General features: G+C 38.9%; 1 protein-coding gene across 1 annotated transcript in view; it reads right to left on the reverse strand.

Moving 5' to 3' along the window:
- The window catches only part of GPC3 (glypican 3), a 383088-nt gene that overhangs the window by 339829 nt on the left and 24220 nt on the right, over positions 1–19039 (reverse strand). The window contains exon 2 of the mRNA XM_004587718.3: positions 11654–11815. Within this exon, the coding sequence (XP_004587775.2) occupies positions 11654–11815 (162 nt within the window). The remainder of the gene's footprint in view (positions 1–11653; positions 11816–19039) is intronic.

Below are 19039 nucleotides of genomic sequence, written 5' to 3' on the forward strand. Positions count from 1 at the left end.
ACCCACATGTTCTCCAATACTGTAGTGACTGCATTTTAACCAAGAAAGAAAGGCCCCTGTGTGGTATGGCTAACTATTTATGTGAGTAATTTTGCCATACAAGCACAGCAAATTTATTTCAGTTCCAGATATCACTTTCTCCATTAACTCAGGAGACCAAAAGAGCATAACCACTTTCTTTTCATGCCTGTGAAATACAGCAAGTTTCTCAGGAAGCAAATACCATTTAAATCATTTTCATAATTCTAAAATGCCTGTAAGACAAGTCCAGGGTCTAATTATACCACTTAAATTTGTTGAGGATGTTTGGGTTTTTCTTTTTTAAATATCAATAACGAAACAGCCCAAGGGTTTAAAGCCCTAATAATCTAATAAACTTTGCTAAGTGAACATTGTAACAGATACGCCTGAATGGGATTTTGTAAATACCAGACAATTTCCCCTGATCTTTATCAGTGAAAAGAAGTCCAGATCTTTGGCAGGAAGAAATTAAATGTAGTGCAAAATAATAACATCTGGCCAGATTGAGTCTGTAGGGGTAGCAGCCCCTTCAGATGTCAGACTCAAAAGTACTAAAATGAACTCTGAAGGGTGTGTTGTGTATGTGAGTCTTTATGAGGCAATAGAAGAGGCTGCCACACTGCCATTAGAATACTCAGGGTACAATTTACTCACACTAGTATGTCCCTACAGACAATTGTTTCACATCAATGGAATTTGAAGCCCTCTGCCAAATAAAAGTTTGGGGCCATTCTTGGAGTAATTTGTTTACTTCTCCATTACAGTAGAGATTCTTAACAGTACTACTTTCTACTTTCTAAAATCTATTATGATCATTTAATGAGTTATTAAAGTTTATTTTTATCTTCTCCATCCAAGAGCCAATGTAGCTTGATGAAAAGAGCAATGACTTTGAAGTTAGAAACTTAATACTAACACTTTTGGATTATGTGGCCTTGAACAAATTGCTTAAGAGCCCTTAACATTTCACATCTGTGAAATGGGGATAACAATATTTAAAAGTATTATTATCGCCATAAAGATGACTCAAGTCTAGAAGTACATGGTAGGCTTTTAGTAAATTTAGTTCATTTCTCCTTCATTTAAATGACCCAAATGAGCTCAAATGTCTAACTTCATTAACTTTCCAGAGGCTCCTGACCTTCAAGAAAGCATAATTTATGAAAGTATATACTATCTTGCCCTCCTATTAAAACCGAAACTAAAACCCTCAAGGTTATATTTGAAATAATATCTGCATCATTTAAGCTGTTTCTTCCACTACAAGCCATCTCAACCATCTGGCAGAGATTGTCAGAAAGAACATACTTCGTTTTTCCACTAATGATTACTTTGATGCATGAGATACTTTAATTGTTTTTCCTGCCACTGATTTTTTTTTTAAATCTGGAATTTAGAAAGGGAGAATTATGGTCAGTTCACAATAAAAAAAAAGGCTTTCCCCATAAACAACATTCCAAACTGTATACCACAAAACAATGCAAAGCCACTGGTTTATCTGATAGGCCTGTGTATTTGTTTACAATGTTAACTGCTAGAAAGAGTATTTTTTTTTTCAATTCCCCAAAGAACAGAAATGTTGACAGAAGGCTTTGGGGTTTTTCTCCCACTAACTTCTCTCCTGCACAGTAACAGACATTTTGGCCTTCCTGCCCGGGTTTCTTAGGTTACCTACCCTTCCAAAGCCAGGGCATTATGGATGTAAACACACATCCTAAATCAAGGAACTGTTCTGGGGCCCATTTTCCCAGTTGGAGAGGTGGGAAGGATGCCCAGGATCCACACTCCGGACAGGCAACCTTTCACACCCTCCAAGCTCCAGTCCAATGACCAGAACACAGGCTCCAATGTATTTCTAGAACAACATTACTTCCTATTAAGTGCTTAGAAAGGTTTCAGACCCATGGGAATGAAAGGTTAACACTGATGTCAGTATAGGAGACATGAACTCACTCAGATTGAAGATGTCATAGAATAATTGAAGAACAAGTACAGTAATTATTTAAACTTTCAAAGTCTTTTCATATACATTACCCCTTTTGATCCTCAAAAACTCTGGTATCTTGGCAGGTCAGGTGCTGTCACCTTGTGTGTAACAAAAACAAAACTCAGACCTTTGATATTACTTACTCATTTTCCCATGGCTGGTGACAGAACAGGAAGAAGAATGTATCTCTGATTTGTGCAAAGGCTAATGTTAATTAATTAATACAGTATCAAAGAATATGCTGGAAACCAACCAACAATATAGAAACAATTTACTGAAACTATTTTAACCTCCCAATCAAAAATGAACAATTGAATTAACATCAGTAAAAGCAATTAATAACATAAAACTGGGCACCATGCTGAAATATATAGAGTTGTTACAAATCAATAAGAAAACAAAAGGTCAACTAAAAAAGAACAGTGCATGTCTATTCTTAGTAAAAATAACAAAATACTAGAGAAAAATTACAAAACATTTAAATGATCAACAAATCTCCCTAGCAACCAAATACAAATATGATTTTTTAACCCAATTGGAATTATTACAAAATGGCAAATGTTTAGGAAAACAAACATCGCTACTAAAAATGAAAGAATGTACAGACTTGGTGAAAAATCAAACGGAAAAAAATTTAAGAAATTTTTTAAATTGTATAATTTTTGACCGAGAAACTCCAGTTCCAGAAATTTATCCTGAGAATTAAGGATTAATTGTGCTAATATTAAACTGCAGTGATATTTAGTCACATGAGTATTATTTCTATCTTTTTGATACACTGAAGGCAACTTCAACTTTTATTAATAGAAGGGTATGGATTAATAATAATTAAGTGTTCATTTAAGTTCTTTTTTCAACTTGAGCCAGCTTTAGTCAAACTTACATCTGACCAAATTCCTAAATCTAGATCAAATTATAATGAATTAGTATTGATTAAAGGAAGTACCATTATGGGTAGATGTAAGAATTCATCTTCTTCAAAAAAATCAAGGGTCTCATTATTATAATTTTTTCCACACCTATTATACTGTTAGCCAAAGCATGTGGCAAATGTTTGACATTATTTAGGTTTCATTTTCACAAGTCTGAAAGCCTGTAAATCATTATTCCCAGTTTATGAAAGGGAGTTACAGGACAAGTGAGTAACAGGAGTATTTGAATTCAGGATTGTTTTTACTCCCAAGTCTGTATATTTTTGCCATTTGCCTTCCACCAAAATGTGAAACATAAAATTCTATATAACTCAAGATAAGGTTATAAGAATGATCCCCAAATTAGAGGAACTAGCAATCGTTTTCAGGGAAAACACATGATAACAACATACGAGAAAAGCATAAAATTAAGAATTTTACATTCTAGAGCCAGGCAGTTCTATTATTTCAGCAGTAGACTAGATTACCTATAACCAAACTCAGTTTCCCTGTAGAGTTACTATCCTTTTTTGAAAGGATGATAGTAAGACAAAATAAGTACAAACATGTTTCCCTGTTCTGTAAGAGACATTCATGAAAAGTTAGTTTCTTATTCCGTCAGGTTATTGAGAAAGGATAGAAGGACACATTAAGTGCTTTTGGATGGGTCGTTATGTGTCACCATCCCCATGATTCTTGATCACAGGATGCAAATCTGTGACACCAAACCTCATTCAAACACTGTTCTAAGAAGAGCCTAGGTTAGACTGCAGGTAAAGACAACCAGAAGCCTGGGAATGCTGAGGTCAGAAACAGGGGTAGAGACCTCAGGAGACAGAAAGGTTCCATCTCAATGGGAAAGCACCAACCCACTAGCTAGATTTTAAAAACGTTGTATTTTGGCATGTTTTAAAACCTACAAGTAAATACTGCAAGCAACAGGTTCATCATCTCCATCTGGTCATAGTGGTGGTTGTTGTAGGAGAAGGGTTTCAGTTGGAAATCTGCTTCTGTGAATACTGCTTGTCATAATTGTATGTGGAGGGGAGAAAGGGCACACAAGTGACAGTTCACTCAAACATTGACTGTCTACTGTATCACCCAGGGATCAAAAATGTGATAAAATAGACACAGGCCCTATACACAGAGAGCTCATTTTCTGGTAAAGGAAACTAATGTTAATCAAATAACTACTCATATACATGTACCACTGTAAACCTGGTAATTGCTTGAAAGGAAAAACACACGTTCTCAGGAGAAGGAACAGAATGGACCCGGGTCTAATCCAATCATTACATTTCAGTTCATCAGATCCAGAACTAATAATGCTCAAAACCTTCAACCAAAGGAAGGAGACATCATAAAACCTCTAATTTTTTCCAACCTTTTTCACTTATTTTTTATTTTGGAGGGGGGTGGCTTCCTTTCCTAATGCACCCTAATGAAATCAGAGGCTCCCATTAACTGGTTAGAACAAGTGACTACATTAACTCATTCAGACCACTAGGGGACCATTGAGAAACTATGCTACACAGTTTTCAATACAGATATACATACTGCGAAAAGGAGGAAACATACAAAAATGCTACACACAATTATCTCTGAAGGATGAAATTATAACTAGACAGACATTAGAGTATGTTATATTACAATATTAATAAAACCATTTACACATGTGCTTGTGCCAGATATGTGATACTCAATGCATCAAAGAGACTGTATTTCATACTAATGATGTTATAAATACACTAGTTGGGAATAACAAAGCAATAGCTAACTGTGCATTTGAGTCCCAGAGGTTAGCACAGCAGTGACTTCTCAGCCCTCATCTGCTTGAACCCTCTTAAAAACAAATTTTATCTTGAAAATCAGAGTTAGAAAGAGGGAGACAGACAGAAAGACACACACACAGAGAAATGAATGAATATATCTTCTGTCCACTGGTTCATTTACCTGATGTCCCCATACAAGCCTGCCTAACCCACCCAGACTCATTCAAATCCAGCATACAGGACCTCAAGTGCTTGCCCCCATAATCATTAAATTCCACCACTGGAAGGTTGCCACAGGCAAAAGAGGAAAGGTATTTTTAATCTCATCACAACCAGTTCCAAGTTGTCCAAATAGAGGTAAACTGTTGATACCCACTATCTACTAGCAGGATAAAGCAAATTTCTCTAACATATGCTTCATCATGCCCAATGCATCAGGTATTGCGTCGCCTTCCTCAGTGAGAAAGGGCAGGAGGAACACAGGTATCCAGAAAGTAAGTACATCCAAGCGGCAGAGAGGTGGTGAGCCAAAGTGTGATTTTTCTTAGAGGCTTCTAGAGGCCAGGGGCAATGATAGCCTTGAATTTGCTCTGTTGGGTCCACTAGGGAGAAGGCTAGGGCAGTGCTGAGGGCAGCAAGAGGGCGTGTGCTCAAAGCCCTTTACTCTGAACTGGGATAATGGAGTTGATCTGCACCGTCTTCTCACCTTATGGTTGGCTCACAGCTGTCTAACTGCACGCTGAGCCTCTAAAGGAAACAGTTTGCATCCCAGTGACTCACTTTTCTGAACTGATACAGGACATGTGCAGGGCTTACAACTCCCCCTGCTTCTGTCTCAGCTACAGCCATTGAACTTTGAAATTCAACTGAATCCAAAAAGTTCTTCCTTGAAGACAGCCATGATTTTAAACACCCGGTTTCTTGTTGTTCCCCCAGTGAAACTAATAGTTAAAAGGACTGCATTTTTTTTAAGTAACCAAATATCTCTTGCAGTCAGTGCAATAAAAGTCCACTAATTAAAGCCAGCATCTTCTGGGCTCTGATGAGAAACTCACCATTTTATAATGGGATTACTAGAGTTTTGCCTACAGATGAGTGGTTTGATGAATAATTTACATTCTGAGTATATATAATTCACTCATGGTCATGGCGCATGTTCCTAAAACTCTTCCATTCTGTTTAATGTTATTACATTTAGCCCTGGAGGATGAAGTTCTGATTGGACATCAATGCAATTATTCTGTCCTATACATTATTTTTCAATGAAGAAAGGGCTGTGGGTCAAATCACCAGCAGTGTGATGCAGCGACTCAGTGTGACTTGATCTGTACAGAACTGGAGCATGGCAGGACAACTGTCAGACCACTCGAGGGGAAAACAGTTGTGAGATGGAGAAAAACTGCCCTGGACTCCCTTAAAATTCTCCCTGTTATGAAAACTAAATTAACAACTAAATGATTGACTCTCAATATTCAAGCAATTACTTCATCACATATTAGCTTTGAAACAAACAAAAAGGAAAAAAAAAGGCCTTGGTTGAATAATGTCCTAAATGGTCATTTCAAGCAGAAATGATGGGAAAAATTGCTGTGAGCTGATGGAAAAGGGTGTTCTAACCAAGGTCAATTTTATATAGGAGGAGTGGGAAAGGCAAGAATGTGACAGAAAAAATGTAAGAACTGCCAAGAGCAGACGGACACAAAATACAGGAGAGCAGCAACAGAGAAAGCACAGGACTCTCTCCTGCCTGGCCATGTGCAAAGGCTCCTTGCCGTCTCCGCAGCAGGCAGGCGGACCTGTGCTGGGTGAGCACCGGGTAAAGGTCTCTAGTTGAGACCCAACTTTATCCTCTCACTGACACAAGGATGTGGAAACAGAAAACATAAGGAAAACATGGTTTGACCCTAACACACTATTTCTCATCTAGTTGCTTGCCTGTGTGTAGGAAACAGACCAGATACATGGCGGGAAGAGAAACTTCAGGAGCCAGAACAAAGGCACTGCTCCAGGCAGCACATCTCATACAGCACAGCTTCACACTCTGGGGGGCATAAGATGAGTCTCTTTCTCACAGACTCCTTTGCCTAAGTATTTTCTCACTCGTGCACTGCCAGCTGCTTGCATTCGCGTAATCTTTATGTGGAAAAGTTGTTCAAGCGTGTCATCAACTCCATCTTTGTCTAGATTAATATCCATAAATGAGCTGCCTTGATAATGCAGGCAGGTGGTGCTTTGCACTTTTGAAGACACTTTCACATACACTGTCTCTACCAGAAGAGCAGGACTGCAACTTGTACTGCCATTTCACAGATGACAAGCCTGAGGCAAAGTCTAAATAACTGCCCCAAACCAGAAAACCGAAAAAGGTGGACCCAGAACTAGAACTTGGGAACTTTCTGGCTCTAAGTCCAGTGTTTCTTTCATTGTTCTAAACTATCCCAAGAAGGAATCACTAAGAACAATAAACATGTCTCATCTTTGCTTATTGATTCACAGCTGTCATTAGGAACGTGCTGGAGTTCTTACAATAAGGGGCTACTTGAGGCATGCGGGGTATACAGCTCTAGTAAATACCCCTGGCTGCTACATTTGCTAAGCTCTTAAATCCATTTTTTATGGCCTTTACCCATAGGGTCACTTGTGACTTCTTGCAGCTTATGTGTACCTCCCACTCAGAGTTCTCCAAGCCCTATTCTACTGCTTATCTCCTATTAGCTACAAAGCAGAAAATCAAGCCAGTCAGGACTGTTAATTCAGAACTATCTGCGACCCTAAGTAACCATCCAAAGCACTCTTAGGTGAGTCAACTATACAAGCAGGAGTTCCATGGCAGTTCAGGTGTACAGAGCTATTTTTTACTTACTATTTTCCCTTTCTCATAAAGAGTTCAAGATACAGGGCCCAGTGCCATAGCCTAGCGGCTAAAGTCCTGGCCTTGCATGCACCAGGATTCCATATGGGTGTCGGTTGTAATACTGGCAGCCCCGCTTCCTATCCAGCTCCCTGCTTGTAGCCTGGGAAAGCAGTCGAGGACAGCCCAAAGCCTTGGGACCCTACACCTGTGTGGAAGACCTGGAGGACGCTCCTGGCTCCTGGCTCCAGATTTGCGCAGCTCCGGCCATTGCAGTCACGTGGGGAGTGAATCAATGAACTGAAGATCTTCCTCTGTGTCTCCTTCTCTCTGAATATCTGACTTTCCAATAAAAATAAATAAATCTTACAAAAAAGTTCAAGCTACAGCACAGGCAACTTCCAGAACAAAAGCAAATATGGCTGTATTCTGAAGAATCTGGTCTCACTCAAAGTCCGTGGCACCTTTGAGGAGGATTAGAATAATCATATATTGGGGAAAAAGGACAAAAAGCACTTGAACATGCTGCAATTGTTTCCTGATTTTGCAAGGTTGGACATCACAGTGAAATTCTGCAATGAAAACACAACTCAGGGCCTGAAGGTATGGAGTATTTGGCAATGTGACGGAAAACTCCGAACTCTCGTCTCATTTCTCTTCAGCAGGACACAAATCCTTAAAGGCTAACTCTGTTTTACCTCATGTACACAAAGGACAGGAAAGACTGTGTCCCATGATGGCTTGGAAGAAGCTGTGGCATAAATGAGTTTCCTCATCTGTAAAACGGTGATAATTACAATACAGACCTCATAAGGCTGTTGGAAAAATGTAATGAGATGATTATGTAAAAGTAAGCATCATTTATTAGGCTCTTCATAAATCTTTCCTTTTATTATCAGGATAATTATTACAAGGTAGAGGAGAAGAAAAAAGAGGGAGAAAAGCAAATCTACTTTCAGTGGAGTTTCTCAAAGAGAATTAATTAAGCAGAAACAACAACAAAAAATGATCGTGCTGTCCCGTTTTACTAAGAACGTCTAAGTAAATTAAATTTAGGAAAACGAGGCAATGCAAAGATGGAAATAAAGAGCAACTTTTCTAATGTTTCAATCATTATCAAAACATTAGCAACAGAGCACTCCTGGCACTGTAGCAGAGGGCTCAAGGCTCATTTATGAGGGCAAAGGCTTCCTGAAATGAAGACACCAAAACCCGAATTGAAGGAGGAGGCATCGCTCGTGGAACTGTGCACAGATTTGCAGAAAGCACCGCTTCCTTAAATACTCCCAATGTGGACTTGGGTAGGAATGCTACAGAGACTGTGGATCTAGGCCAAGATCAAGATAAGCTTTCTCCAGCATCACGTGATAGAGCAAATAGCTCACCAAAGTTTTCACATCAAACATCTTACAAGCACAGCACTGGGAAAATTTTCTCAATAATCTTGTATAGAATAATCTTGGGGAGGGAATTATTTTACAGAAAGAAAACAACTGTGCCCCTCCTCATTCAATTATCTGGAATAAGTAGTAGGCTTAAAAAAGAAAACAAATGGAAATTCTCATTTTTTTCTTAGCAATTAATAACACCTCATCCTGTAGTGACCCCTGGTTTTAAGTTTTACCTCTCAGAATGTTTGTTACAAGAACAAATATGGGGGCTCTGAGGTTATGCTTAATTTGTTTTCTGGTGAGGGATTTATTTTTTTTTTCTAAAAGTAGGGCAGGAAAACAAGGAAGGAGAAACAAACAAGATGAAGACTGAGTTTCCAAGGGTCACAAGGCAAGGGCACCAGCAAGAATGGGCTCACACATCAATTAGGTGCCTCCAAGTCCCTCTGCTGGGCTGATCCTTTACCCCACCTCTGCAATTTGAGAAAAAGCGAGCCAGAGCGAGAAGCAAGAGGAGAGGCTCACGATGCAACCACAGATGCTGCACCTGTGTCCCACTATCTGTTCACATGACTTGTACTTTGCTTCCATGCTACAGAAGCCATATGCTGAAGCCAAGCGTAGCAAAATATATTCAGAACATCTCCTAGTCTTTTGTTCCAAACATTTATTTTTAAGTTTATTTTTATTGTGAAGTAGATTTATAGAGAAGGAGATACAGAAAGAAAGATGTTCTGTCTGCGGGTTCACTCTCCAAGTGGTCACAAGGGCCGGAGCTAAGCCAATTCGAAACCAGGAGCCAGAAGCTTCTGCTGAGTCTCCTGCATGGACACAGGATCCAAAGGCCTTGTGCTGTCCTCTACTGCTTTCCCAGGCCACAAGCAGGGAGCTGGATGGGAAGTGGAGAAGCTGGGACACTAATTAGTGCCCATATGGAATGCTGGGGCTTGCAAGGTGACGATTTAGCCACTAGGCCATCATGCCGGGCCCTGTTCCAAACATTAAACAAACAAAAAGCAGTATTGATAGTACAGGCCTGAGCAGAGTTAAGCATGAGTACACCAAGGCTCCTCAGAAAGCTACCTGAAGCTCCTGTACATGCTGGAATGTCAGTGCCATCGTTCTAACACTCCACTACAGTGAGAAAATGGTTGTCAGGTAGTAAGTATCTGTGCGTTTGGTTGTTTTAGGAATTAACCAATACGCGGATGCCCCAAAGGGAAAGATTCTGCTCTCTACTTCAACCCAATTCTCATATCACTTTGCATCACCCCACTTTCAGCAACAGATTAACTCCAAAACAAATCTGAGAACTACATGAATGGTACATGTATTTTAAAAATCAGCCTAAATTATTCCTTCTTTCGCCAAACTGTTAGTTTCAACAAACTCTTCACAAGAGGGTGACTGCATAAGTAGGTTAACAAACACTGCAACTTTTTATGTTGTACTTTCTATAATCAACCTAGCATCCCCTGAGGCTTTGACCCAAGCAACTGTTCTGAATGTATGCTTTATTAGGCAATTTGAATAATTTCTTAGCTAATTCTAAGAATTTCATTACAATACACAAAACAAGCTATAATCAACCTGCCTCACATTTCAAAGAGGTTCCTTGTACAAGTGCCATGAATCTGAAGCTTTGTAATGTCAAGTGCTCAAAAGTGTTATTTTTCTACCTGACCTCAACACTGTCAGTATGAGGGCAACAAAACGGCAGTGGCTTCTCTGATTGAAGAGATACAGAAGAAAGTCCCAATATCCAAAATGAATGCTCCCACTAATAGGAGGCTGTGCTTGTGTGTAGTTAACATCACAGACCCTATCAATTGGGCCACTCAAGCTCAAATGCTGCCTTTACCATTTACTAGTTACATGGTCTTGAAACAGTTAACCATTTTCTTCCTTTGGGTTTCATCATTAACATGTAGATACTATTACCTATTCACAGGAATCTTACCAAGACAAAATGGCTCTATACATACAAAGCACATTAAACATGTAACTAAGTGCTTTGTGTGCTCAACATGATCGCAACCACCCTGCCATCACCATCGCCCTCATCCCTACCTGGGGTTTGAAAGTGAATGAGTTCCTCCCCATGTTCCTATGCTAATCCTACAAGCTGGCTAGGAGAAATCTGACTTGCTATCCACTCTAGAGGTTCTTCAGTCATACACAGTCATGCTAAGAACCAAGACTGACAAAGACAGAAGTAGCCACTCACACACACGAAGACAAAGTCCAGCCAACAAGCCAGTTTCTCCCTCTTCAAAGGTCCTAGTGGTCAGAAGGAGTTCAAAGGTAGTCCACAAGTATCTAACTCACTCCTGAGAAAAGTGGGTTCAGGGCATGGGAAACCACTTTTGATTTTTAAGCAAGTCTTAGGGACTAGCTGAAAGCAGTATATTTCTGCAGATAAAAAGTTGTAAAAAAAATTGGTTTCCTTTTGTGTATCTGCAGAAATATATAACATTCACATATAGGTAAACCATGATTTCTGACAATACTTACTTTTTGAAAGACTGAAATCAAGCTTCTCTAAAAACTGTGTTTTTCCTTAACCAAGAGCTCTCACTGAGAAGGGGGTGGGTGGGTGGAAGTGTATCAAGCATTAGTTCTGGAATGGTAATTTATAAATTATACTTAGCATTTAAAAGCCTAGTACCCAAATAATGGTGCCACTGAGCAACACATCTAAAATGATCCTAAGAACTCACCTTGGAAAACCGCAGCATTCTGAATAATTAGGAACTTGAGCTCCATACTGGCAGACTGAAGCAGTTGTTCCATGTTCAAGCGGGCTGTTAGTTGGTATTTTTCCTCCATCTTTCTCGAACAGCATGTCGGGCCCTTGGGGAGACAAACTTGCAAATCTGATCCTGAAACAAACAACGTTTGCATATTTCAGTGAGCAGAATTCTCTCTCAGTAGCTCGCTCACTCACACACACGGCAAACAGTGCAAAACAATGCATTTCTTTCAAAACAGTGAAATTTTGATTATTTAAAACTAGCAATTATCTTAATTAATCCAGTCTTTATTATCATCATCCATGACTGATTCATTTTTTAATAACCATTAGGATTGCCAAGGCTAGAATCATAAATTCTGCATAAACCAATTCGTTATACCACAAAATGTCACTGAATACAGGTATTTGTTAAAAGTTCAATTTTACTCCCATAATTTTTTTTTAAATTTTTTTAATATTCTTACTTAGTTGATTAGGGAACAAAGTGTCAAGGGCTACAGGGTGAAAGTGGGTAATACCATTGTTTCCACATCAATATCATTATACCCTGTATCTGGGGTCAGGGAAAAAAACAAAGGGAAAAGCCCCACCCAACCTCCCACCCATCCCAGATCACCAACATACTCCCATAATTTAATTTCACTGATAAAAGTATGGATAAAAGTATGAAACAGAACACATCTAAGAAGAAAAAGTTATTGAAATTTCAGTGATGATTTCCAAATGCAATCTATGGCCAGCTAACCCAATGTTGCTTTATGGGATAAATGAATAAAACATCAATATCACAGAAAACTGTTGGCGCTGTCCTAAAAAACAGGCCCAAAGCAAGACACAGAGCATTAGGTTTGCATACATTTACATACAGATTACCTCTGGTGTGAACAATAAGTATATATTCTATATCTGGTTACAACAGCATACAACGAAAATCCCTACCCTGATATTGTTTATATTGTAGAAAGCAAACAAAAGTAGAAACATAATACAAGTATTGACAAATACTACAGAGAAACGGAAGAGAAAATAAATCGTGGTATATCCATTCAACGGAATTTTGTTTAGCCAAAAATTAAGTATGGATAAATGCTTTCACGTGGTTAAACCTCAAAAGATGCTTAATGAAAACAGATCAAAAAATTCATGCTTTATGATTCAACTTCTATATAAGTCTACAAAATGGAAACCAATTTACAATAGCAGAACAATGTGCTTGCTTGGATTGAGATATGATCACAATTTTGATTGTGGTAAAAAGTTTCATGAATATATTCGTACTTAACAATAAAATTATATCCTTACAGTGTGTATATTTTGTTCAATAGCAATTTTACCTCAGCAAACTATTAATCTTTTATGCTTTTAAAGATTCACTTTTTTATTTATTTGAAAGAATTACAGAGAGAATATCTTCCATCCACTGGTTCACTCCCCAAATGGTCCCAATGTCGGGGCGTGGGCCTGTCTGAAGCCAGGGGTCTCTTCCTTGTCTCCAGGTGAGTACAGGGGACCAAGCAATTGGGCCATTCTCCATTGCTTTCCCAGGCCATTAGCAGGAAGCTGGATCATTAGAAGTTGAGCAGCTGCTCTTGACCTAGTACCCATATGGGAATGTTAGTGTAACAGGCAACAGCCTAACATGACACTAATCCCATTTTTTGTTTTTAAAAAAAGTGAGGGTGATATAAAATAATGTTATCAGAGACTATTCTATTTATGATAACTTGGGAAGATTTCTTTGTAGGATAATATTTAAGGACAATCACCAGGATTTTATGCTCTTCTCCAACACTAGCCAAGGTTAGGGGTCAGCAGATATTAAACTTAATATCCCTTTCCTTTCTACAATTCCTGTTCTCCTCAAACTGTCCAATCACATATTCTTTTACTTCTGTGATGGCTATGAGAATGTGTACCTCAGCTCTAATGTGAGAAATGTAATTGAAAAATGGCTCCACCTGCTGCCTTCTCAGTTTCACCCACCATGTTATTCAGATGTCATGGTTTCCAGCAGCTGCTCTTAGCCAATAAACAAGTATGGCAAACATCTTCATCTCAAGGGGATGCAGGATTTGGCTCACTGGGAATTCTTTGGCTTGAGAATTCTCCCAGTAATCTTGCCAGATGAATTTTTTTTCCCAAAAAACCTGCACTGCTCAACCCTCTTTCCTGCCTCTGGTTCACAGGTATCAGACTTGATTCCCCCTCAGCTCTCTCCATTCTCCTTCACCAGTGTTTGTCCCAATAGATCTTGTGCACATTTCCTTGTATATTGCACTAGATGCTAATTCATCTGACCTCTGTTTCTCAGAAGTCCAGATTCACATAACTTGCACTTGCCACACACTGTGGCACTGTGGAAACAGTGACTTCAAAGCACCATGTTTGTGCATCTGAAGAGCTCACTGTCAACAGGAATAATCGATAAATACCGAATGCATAGTAAATGAACACAATAAAGCAACAGACAGGATGGGAAAATATATTTATAGTACATAACTCTCCTAATGGGCCATAAGATCCTCAGAAAAGTTAGGACTTGGTGAATTTTATTGAATGCTAGGAAGTATATTGAGATATTTTAGACAGCTTCTTCACCATTGTGATTTTAAAAGGAGGAATTCGGGTTGGGGGGAAACACTAGTTAGCCATGTGACTATAACATTTCTCTGTTACATCTTCCTTCCCGAAGAATTCTACCTGATCACAGCTGTAATGTATGTATCCAAATTTTGTTAGGAATGCAATTCATCACATGACATCACTGCTGGAGTCTAAGTTATTAAATCCCAAGTTCTTCACTTGCCTCTCCTTAAGGGAGTGGCTGATAAAAGTGGAAAGGGAGAGTAGTTAATAAACATCACAAAATCCAATCCAGCAGTGCAATTTATAGTACTGGATGCAAAGGTGGTATTTAATGTCAAAATATAATTTGGGGTCTAGAGACACACAGTTCAGATTTATCTCCTAAAAATGTCAATTTCATATACAAACTTAAATATGGTCTAAGATTAAAGCTTTCATGATTATCTTCAGTAAAAAAAAAAAAAAAGCTAGCTCTAGTTTTTTTCCACATGATGTTACAAAATGTAATGCTATTCTAGAAGTAGAAGCTGTTGCAGCTTACTGGACCAGGAAGCTAAGAGTCCCCTTGGGGAAGAGTGACTAATCTAAATTTAAACGAGGTTGGTTAGAACACACACGTAGATATGAAAAAAAAAAATATTATATAGCAGATATTTTCCATATACCAACTTCCCATCACTTTCTTTGTAAACCAACCCCTAAATAATGTGTTTAGCATATCCATACTAAGTAAGTCCATAAAATTAATCGGTTCAGATAAAAAGCTTTGGGTTTCTACATTTGCATTGGTAATGACGTTTAGTTTCAGGAATGGTGCAGTTTATGCAGCAGGGTGGCTGGCTGTTAGGGCTACTCCTATTCCCAAGTGGGAGTTATAAAATAGTAAGGCTCAGATCTTTACTTGGTACAGCTCTGAGTTGCTCCTATGTTAGAAGACAGCAATGAAAGAAACATGACTGGATTTGAACTGTAATACGGCAATAAGATGGAGGAAACCACCATGGGGGGACGGTATGGGGGTGGATTGGGAGAATCCCAGAGCCTATGAAACTGTCATAAAATGAAATAATAAAAAAAGAAGACACCAAACTGTTGCTCCATGTACTTAGAGTGGCACAGAAATGACTCCTTGAATTCCCATTGTACCAGTTTGGTTTGTCTTTGATATGATCATTCAGAAAACAAACAAAGCCTGTACACAATGCTTTTTCCCTGAATTAGTCAAGTCTTAACATGTAAGTGTCTACCACCTCAAGAATCAGCTTATACAAAAATCCTTAAGGAAATAAAACTTCAAATCCATCAGATGTCAAGAAAGCTACATGTTACATCAAAAGATCAGTGCACACATATAACAATATTTTCCCTTTCTTCTAGCACTGCCTTGTTCATCAGTAAATACAGTTGTTGTAAGGCTAAGAGTTAGTTACAGATTTGAAGATATAAACCATCTAGACAATGATAAGAACTCAGGATTTCTAAACCAAGGAGAGAGATGTAGAACAAATAAAAGTATTTTAGGTAAATTTTTATTAAAAACCCACAAGACAGCAGGAGGAACAAAAAGAAACAGGACAGCTAGACACCCAAATGAAGTGACTGCAATGAATTATTTGAATGCATGAACATGTGCAAGAAAGAAAACTAAATAGCAGAAAAGAAACCCAAAAACAGAAGGAATAAACTTGGAGGAAAGTCTCATTAACTAAATAGCTACCTTGGGAACTGAATTCTAAATAGGAGGAATAAAAAGTAAAAGTAAGGGCAAATGATTAAGGATGTACATGGAGAACTGGTATAAACCAATGTGGATACAGGCAGAACAGTCAATTCACGAAATAAGATGCAACCTATAAGAGAACAGAATAGCATTCCATAAGTATGTGAGAAGCAAAAGACAGTTAACGGATAATAGATCCTTTATCATTTGGAGAGGAAAATTGATCATAGCAATCATAAACTTCTCTAATCTAAAAGGGGTACTGAGTTTTATTTTAAAGTAAGAAAAAAATGGAATGCAGTTGGGAAATGGGAATAGAAGCAAGCAATAGGGCCTGGGCTGGAGATAAGAGGACGACTTAGCAATTGGCTATTCAAATAAGCCAGAAAGGCTCAGCAGTTTAGGGCTTAATAACTTAAATTCCCAGGTGCAAAAAAAAAAAAAAAATTAACTGAAGTCATTACAGAGCTGCTAGTTCCCATTTATTTTGAAGGATTAAAAAGTACCTTCACACTATAATCTTCTCTCCTGGACTGTAAGTTCCTGAAGAGCAAAGAATGACTCCCATTTCCATTGGGATGCCCTGTCGATCCCATTCATCCCTGTGCACACTGATGAATTAATGAGGACTGTAGACTGAGAACTCTAGAATTGTGTCTGTATCTTAACAGAGGCAGTGGATACAGATGATCCTGAAAATTTGCATCTGGGTAGTTAACTTTCAACATGGTAAAATACTGGAAAATATAAAAATTAATTCCCAAACATCTTGAAGATGCACAAATAATTTTCCATTTGAAGAAATTAAGTAATATATTTCTAATTCTTTAGATACAATGTCTTATTTGCACACTGGGTCCATTTCTGGGTCATAGAGGGATATGTGATCTAGGGCAGCTGCTGGAGGAAGGTTCCCATGCACACTCAAAAACTGGACATGCTTACCAGTTACCTCACCTCTCAGAACATAAACACAAGCTCTTTCCTGATGAATAGGCCTGAGTCAATTGATGACTTCGGGCTTGGTCACGTTCTAGAAGACTCGACTTCTTGACCTTCACCACCACCTCTTTGGTTTGGGCCAGTTCTTCATCTTTGTTGGTTCAACTTAAAGAACAGATATTTCAGACTACTCACTCAGAGACCCCAGCTCTGAGCCCTGTCTACGACTGGGAGAGAATCATCAACACTGTGCCCAGGGCTCAACGTGTCAGTTCCATTGGATTATATAGTCCGAGACAGTAAGTATTACCCCCCACTAGCAGGCAGGCAGGCAACAGCCAAAGCACCTATGGCGCCTCAAAGCAAGTTGTGTACAATTTTCCTAACCCCACCATTTGCTAATTGTGCAAGCATCTATACTCAACTTTTGCACCATTCTTTCCCTTCTCCATGAAATGTGATTACCAATACTACTTTTTGTATAGTTTTTATAAGGATTAAGTAAAAGTATTTATGTAAATCTCCTAGCCTTCCTAGAACAAAGTATTCAATGTGTTCATGAAAATAAGAAAAAAATCATGCTGAGACCAAACTTCCATGCACAAATACAGCTAGACAAAAGCCGATATATTACTATGTGGCAAAATATGCAAGATACTTTCTGAAGTGGTAGAAATAGCCTGTATTTTAATTATGGTAGCAGTTATACAGGTATATACTTTTACCAAAATACATTAAACTCTTCACTTAACATTCATGCCTTTTTGTGTTTGTAAATCACATCTCAATAAGGTTGATTTTTTTTAAAAGATTTTATTGTTATTGGAAAGCCGGATATACAGAGAGGAGGAGAGACAGAGAGGAAGATCTTCCACCCGATGATTCACTCCCCAAGTGAGCCGCTAAGGCCAGTGCGCACCAATCTGAAGCCGGGAACCTGGAAACTCTTCCGGGTCTCCTACGCGGGTGCAGGGTCCCAAAGCTTTGGGCCGTCCTCGACTGCTTTCCCAGGCCACAAGCAGGGAGCTGGATGGGAAGTGGAGCTGCCGGGATTGGAACCGGTGCCCATATGGGATCCCGGGGCTTTCAAGGCGAGGACTTTAGCTGCTAGGCCATGCCGCCGGGCCCAATATAAGGTTGATTTTTAAAATACACATTATAGTCAATATTTCCTAGATGAGGGAATGCTAGTAAGAAGCTCGAGTCAAAGACCCAGGAGAGGGTGGTGCTTCAGCTAGACTTTACAAGATGAGAAGGACATCAAGGAGTCAATGCGTGACATGTGTTGGGCACATGGAGCAGCAGGGCAACGCTAAGGGGCCTGGAGACAGGCTGGAATCTGGGGATATGGTTAGCTTCTCAGGCAAGATAGCCCTGAGGCCCTTGAATGCAGGCAGGGCATTCAAGGCAGTAACATTGACCCCATGAGCAATAATGACCCACTGAAGGTTCTCAAGCTGAGACACAAAATGATGAGGAGTGCTGTTTAGGAAGATTAGTCATATGGCCTGAGGTTGGGAAATGGACTAAATAACCCCTCAAGGTCACTCCCAGTCCTCTGATTCTCTAATTACCTTTATTATGTTCTATATGTTGGTTATTTTACTGGACTGCAATTTTAGCTAATGACAATAAATTGTCAAAAATCACATTAAAAAGCACCTTCAAGAACAGAAGCAACATTAACGCAGACCTTGAACCTTACACTTTTCTAAGAGCAGATAAGCCACATTCAAGCAGCAACAGAAGAAAATAACTCGTCAGGGCTCAGTAACAATGCAAACTGAAATCTTTTCCATACATATGTATATATGGTATGACACATTTCATTACCAGAAGGTCTGCTTTATGAATGATCTCCTTTTTTTTGCTAACAAAGGTACACTGTGCTCAAAATAACATTATCATTAAAGTCCTATTAAACAAAAGAATTAATGATATTCAAAACTGGATGCTTCATGACTTGTAGAGAAAGTAATAAATGTCTCTTAAAATCATCCAAAGGATTAAGTGCAGGTTGCTCTACTAATGAACCAAAAATAACGTATCAGGCATATTTAAAAGGCATTTTTTTAAAAACAGAGGACAAGTCAATTTGCCATC

Source organism: Ochotona princeps, chromosome X, assembly GCF_030435755.1.
Source record: "Ochotona princeps isolate mOchPri1 chromosome X, mOchPri1.hap1, whole genome shotgun sequence".
Taxonomy (NCBI): Eukaryota; Metazoa; Chordata; class Mammalia; order Lagomorpha; family Ochotonidae; genus Ochotona; species Ochotona princeps.